The sequence below is a fragment of the Asparagus officinalis genome, chromosome 10 (assembly GCF_001876935.1).
Source record: "Asparagus officinalis chromosome 10, Aspof.V1, whole genome shotgun sequence".
Classification (NCBI taxonomy): domain Eukaryota; kingdom Viridiplantae; phylum Streptophyta; class Magnoliopsida; order Asparagales; family Asparagaceae; genus Asparagus; species Asparagus officinalis.
The window spans coordinates 2,152,678-2,158,155 of record NC_033803.1 but is presented as its reverse complement, the minus strand read 5'-3'; the positions used below and the strand labels follow the sequence as shown (position 1 = coordinate 2,158,155).

General features: G+C 38.9%; 1 protein-coding gene across 1 annotated transcript in view; it reads left to right on the top strand.

The window, feature by feature from the left end:
* LOC109825437 (endoribonuclease Dicer homolog 1-like) overlaps positions 1–5,478 on the top strand; it is an 18,757-nt gene that overhangs the window by 10,404 nt on the left and 2,875 nt on the right. The window contains 12 exon segments of the mRNA XM_020392291.1: positions 174–346; positions 429–551; positions 1,568–1,728; positions 1,832–2,065; positions 2,172–2,322; positions 2,430–2,612; positions 3,328–3,489; positions 3,555–3,650; positions 3,734–4,359; positions 4,700–4,800; positions 4,886–5,085; positions 5,173–5,478. The exon segment at positions 5,173–5,478 is cut by the window's right edge and continues 504 nt beyond it. Of these exon segments, the coding sequence (XP_020247880.1) occupies positions 174–346; positions 429–551; positions 1,568–1,728; positions 1,832–2,065; positions 2,172–2,322; positions 2,430–2,612; positions 3,328–3,489; positions 3,555–3,650; positions 3,734–4,359; positions 4,700–4,800; positions 4,886–5,085; positions 5,173–5,478 (2,516 nt within the window).

Below are 5,478 nucleotides of genomic sequence, written 5' to 3'. Positions count from 1 at the left end.
TTCCTTGACCCCGTAGCATTACTGGTTATGGAAGACTGCATTTTCAGTTGCAGAATTATGATCTACTTTTCTCTTTTGTGTGGATACATGTTAAATTCTCATAAGACTCTAAAATGCAAGCACACATTCATGCCGCATGTTTTTGACTTTTTCCCGTCTTGTGCAATCTATAGTTGTGTCCGGTGGTGAACATGTGGATGAGATTATAGGAGCTGCAGTTGCAGATGGAAAAGTAACCCCTAAAGTACAAGCACTAATTAAAATACTTCTCAAGTATCAACACACGGAGGACTTCCGTGCAATTATCTTCGTGGAGCGAGTTGTTGCTGCTTTAGTTCTCCCAAAGGTTCTTAGTTTTGTTTTTGTCATTTTTAATCATACATTGTTCTCACTATTCCATTTGTCATATGACTTTGGCACTCATGCAGGTGTTTACAGAGCTTCCATCTCTAGGTTTCATCAAGTGTGCGAGCTTGATTGGGCACAACAATAACCAGGAAATGCGCAGTGGCCAAATGCAAGACACTATCGCCAAATTTCGCGATGGGCGGGTACGTTTGTTTATCTCAGTTTTTTTTCCTTACCTAAAAGCTTTGTGTGATACACCACGCCTTTTTGGACAAAACCTAGCTGTAGAAAGTCATGCCTTTTAATATTTCTGGGTGAGGAAAGTTGTGTATAGACTTCTGAAATTTACTTGGAAAATTTTGTTCACTAATATCTACATTGTTAATTTATGCAATGAAAAACTAATGCTAGATTATTTTTCCCAAGTTCTCTTATGTAACTTTAAGAATTTAATGGTTTAACTAAAGAAGAGTACATTTTTTTCTAGTTCTACCTTTTAGCATTACTTTCCAGTTGGGGATTAAAGATTAAAAAAATGTTTAGATGTAATTTGGAGTTTAGTGTTTAAGGAAAAATATCAAGGGAATAAATTAGGATTAAACTGATGGGTCGCTAGCTAAATTGCGTTGAAACGGGTACAGGTACGGGTACGAGACGGAGACGGCTACATATATGTATTGAAATTAATAATTAGCGTAAGATCATTATTGTTTGTCAATTCATGTGCTATTAGAATTAAAACTGCTATCACATTTTCAAGTTTCTTTTATTATGTTGATTAATATAAATCGGAAATGACTTGTTTTTGAACTAGAGATGCAATCAACCCTTTAAAGTCATAGTTTTGCACTTGGGTATATCAAGTTTCAATAAATGATGTGAAACATAGGATATACTTCCAAGAAGTGTGGCAATTTTTTTAAATTAATACATACATCATACAATTGAGTACATGTGTGAATAAATGTATGCATATATCCAAGGAGTGTCCGTGAAGTTTGGTTATGGGTGCGTGTCGGGTGCGTGTTGGGTACGGGTACGGCTTCATCATAGAATTGCCCGGGTAACATGGGTCGCTAATCTACATGTTTATTAAAGAATCAAACAGATACTGGTTTTTTTGGGATGCCGATCGGCCAATTAGTTATACACCACCAAATGAGTTTCCATCTTTGCAATTGGTGCCCTCGAGTAACAGCGCTATGCATCTGATTTGCAGGTTACTTTATTAGTAGCTACAAGTGTTGCTGAGGAAGGACTAGACATTAGGCAATGCAATGTTGTCATCCGCTTTGACCTCGCAAAAACTGTTTTGGCATATATTCAATCCAGAGGCCGTGCAAGAAAGCCTGGATCGGATTACATACTGATGCTTGAAAGGTACTATCATAGATTCTATGGGCTATGTAGGATCCATGTCTTTCCCTTGCTCTCGATCAAGGCATTCGGATATTATTCTGATCTTTGGCTAATATCTTGTTAGGGAGAATTTGTCACATGAAACCTTTTTGAGGAATGCTCGTAACAGTGAAGAAACACTGAGAAAAGAGGCTATCGAGAGAACGGATCTGAGTCATCTTAAGGGCACTCCAAAGTTAGTTTCACTTGATACATTACCTGGAGCTATGTACCAGGTGGAATCAACTGGGGCTGTTGTTAGCTTAAATTCTGCAGTTGGCCTAATCCATTTTTACTGTTCTCAGCTACCAAGTGACAGGTTTGCATTCATTTACCATACTTGTTTTAAGCTTCTAATGTTCCTCTAGATTAGCAAACTACAGTAGTAAATGGATTCTATCAATCTTCGTGTATTCATTTTTTAGGTATTCTATACTACGCCCTGAATTTATCATGGAACGACATGAGAATCCTGGGAGTTCAAGTGAGTTTTCATGCAAGCTTCAGCTTCCTGGCAATGCCCCATTTGAAAAGATCGAGGGTCCTGTATGCGGTTCGATGCGCCTCGCACAACAAGTAAGATGAGCAGTCCTTTTAGTTATAAAAGAATCTGACTTTGAGCTGTAACTCATAATTAAAAATGTTTTCTACTTACATTTGGATGTATTAACTTTCTTGAGCAGGCAGTTTGTTTGGCTGCTTGTAAGAAGCTACATGAGATGGGAGCCTTCACTGATATGCTTTTGCCAGACAAGGGTAGTGGGGAGGAAGGGGAGAAAGTAGAGAAGAATGAAGAAGGAGACCCTCTTCCTGGAACAGCAAGGCATAGGGAGTTCTACCCTGAAGGTGTGGCAGAAATCCTACGGGTGAGGTCTTTTTACTTAACTAGTAGACTGGGAACTTAAAAGCACCGTATGTTCATATAGCATGAGCTTCATATTAACTGATATTTAATAAACCGATATGTAAATGTCTTAATTCATAGCTTGAACGGCACTACGCTCGTGTCAGTCAACTTTATATGGTTGGTTCAGTTCTTAGGTTTGCTGATTCAGGTCCCTTTCTTTTGTCAAAATTTTTCATGTAATGTGCCTGTGACGGATTGTTGAACTCACTTTCTTTTCTTTTCCTTTTTTCCCTCTATTAGTCCTGAATAATACTATGGCATTTGAGTATTTGGAAAACCGGTGGATGGATGAATATTTTTCTGAGGTTTTTATTAGTGTTTACCTTGCACGACATCCAGAGTGCTACTTAGGTTGCTGTTAAACTGTTATGAGACGTGCATACTTAGATTGATTAGTGTTACATTCTCCTGCATTGTTCGAAGCTCCAGATACTTCTGTATTGTACTTGTTTAATGACTTAGGGACTTGCTAAGCAATCCCATGTCATGTCCTGTCTTCATTGGAGATATAGCAGTCTATCTTATATAAACAGACATATTACTGATCTTTCTGCCTTATGTAGGGTTAGCACTGGTAAAACATAGTGTCAATTTATCACTTCGGCTTTGCTACTCTTGTTATAAGAATTATTGCCGCCATAACTGATTTCAATTGAAAATTCTTTTTATTTCAGGGAGATTGGATTTTATATGGAAGGAATTGTTTCCATGATCCCACAGAGTTTCATCTTTTTATGTACTCTGTTGAATGTGTGAATGTCGGGACTTCTAAGGACCCTTTTCTAACACAAGTTTCAGACTTTGCTGTACTGTTTGGCAATCAACTGGATGCAGAGGTATGAACTGCTTTATTAAAATATTCTGTCTTGAAACTCCATTGATGATTTCAACCCTTTGCTAGGTTCTATCAATGTCAATGGACCTCTTTGTTGCTAGAACGATGACAACGAGAGCATCCCTTACCTTCAGGGGGTCTATCAAACTTACAGGAAGCCAGGTTGAGTTCATGCTAATGTAGTTTTACAGTGATTTTTTATAAGTTTGAACCGGTCTAATTAATGGTAGTATGCATTTATGCAGCTGGTTTCACTGAAGAACTTCCACGTTAGACTTACGAGTATTGTGCTTGATGTGGATGTTGATCCCTCAACCACTCCATGGGATGCTGCAAAAGCCTATCTTTTTGTCCCTATCACGCGTGAGAAGTTACTTGATCCTGTGAAAGAGATTGATTGGGGTTTGGTTGAAAATATAACTACAACTGATGCATGGACCAATCCTCTTCAGAGGGCACGACCTGATGTTTTCTTGGGAACTAGTGAACGAACCCTTGGTGGGGATCGAAGAGAGTATGGTTTTGGAAAATTACGTAATGGCATGGCTTTTGGACAGAATCCTCACCCTACATATGGTATTCGAGGAGCTATAGCACAGTTTGATGTGGTTAAGGCTTCAGGAGCGGTTCCTACTCGAACACCTGCAGAATGTCCTGATAACCATTGGGTTGAAGGAAAATTATTTATGGCAGATTCTTGCATTGATGTGAAAGACCTGGTTGGGAGGATTGTGACTGCTGCACACTCCGGAAAAAGATTCTATGTAGATTCCGTGCGCTATGAAATGAATGCTGAGAATTCGTTCCCGAGAAAAGAGGGCTACCTTGGGCCCCTGGAGTACAGCTCGTATGCTGATTACTACAGGCAAAAGTAATGTTTACCACCTATCTTTTATTTTTCCCTTTCTAGTTTCAGACTGTTGCAGAATATACTTGTCAAATATTTCTATGATATTTATCTTATGCCAAAACACACATGCAATATACCCAGGGAAAAAAGAAGACATTGAAAGAATTAAGTTTGAATAGTTTTTTTTGCAATGATGATCATAATAATGGTAGGTTGTATACTGAAAGATATATGGCTTCTGTGCAGAGGCATCTATATTTCCTATATGTTGACCTATTTGTGCAACTCAAAAAAGAAAAAAAGAAAAAAAAAGAAAACAGTAACTCAGCTTTTCCTGAACTTACCTGCAAAACTCTTGTAGGTATGGAGTCAATTTGGTTTATAAAAAACAGCCACTTATACGAGGTCGGGGTGTTTCATATTGCAAGAATCTCCTGTCTCCTAGATTTGAACATTCTGAAGGTATTTTCTACTACTTCCAACTTCTTGCTTCTTGAGCTTTTACAAAATGTTGGAAAGGCTATTGTGAAACTTCTATTTTTTGTAGGGCAAGAAGGGGAATCTGAAGAAAATCTGGACAAAACATACTATGTCTTCTTACCTCCTGAGCTCTGTCTCGTGCATCCGCTCCCTGGAGCTCTTGTTCGAGGAGCTCAAAGGCTTCCCTCCATCATGAAAAGGGTAGAGAGTATGCTACTTGCTGTTCAGCTTAGAGATATGATCAATTACCCTGTTCCCTCTATCAAGGTCTCTAGATGAGTAGTAGTTCTTTTTCTAATATTTCCAACTCTCCGGGGTTCTATGATGAATACAATTTTATTTTTTCTCCTGCAGATTTTAGAGGCCTTAACAGCTGCTTCATGTCAAGAGACATTCTGTTATGAAAGAGCGGAGCTCCTTGGTGATGCATATCTCAAGTGGGTTGTTAGTAGGTTTCTCTTTCTCAAATATCCTCAAAAGCATGAGGGTCAGCTTACAAGGATGAGACAGCAGATGGTGAGTAACATGGTACTATATCATCATGCCCTGAGTAAAGGGCTCCAGTCCTACATCCAGGCTGATCGATTTGCAGCATCCAGATGGGCTGCTCCAGGTGTGCTTCCTGTTTTTGATGAGGACACAAAAGAGGAGCTGGGGCCC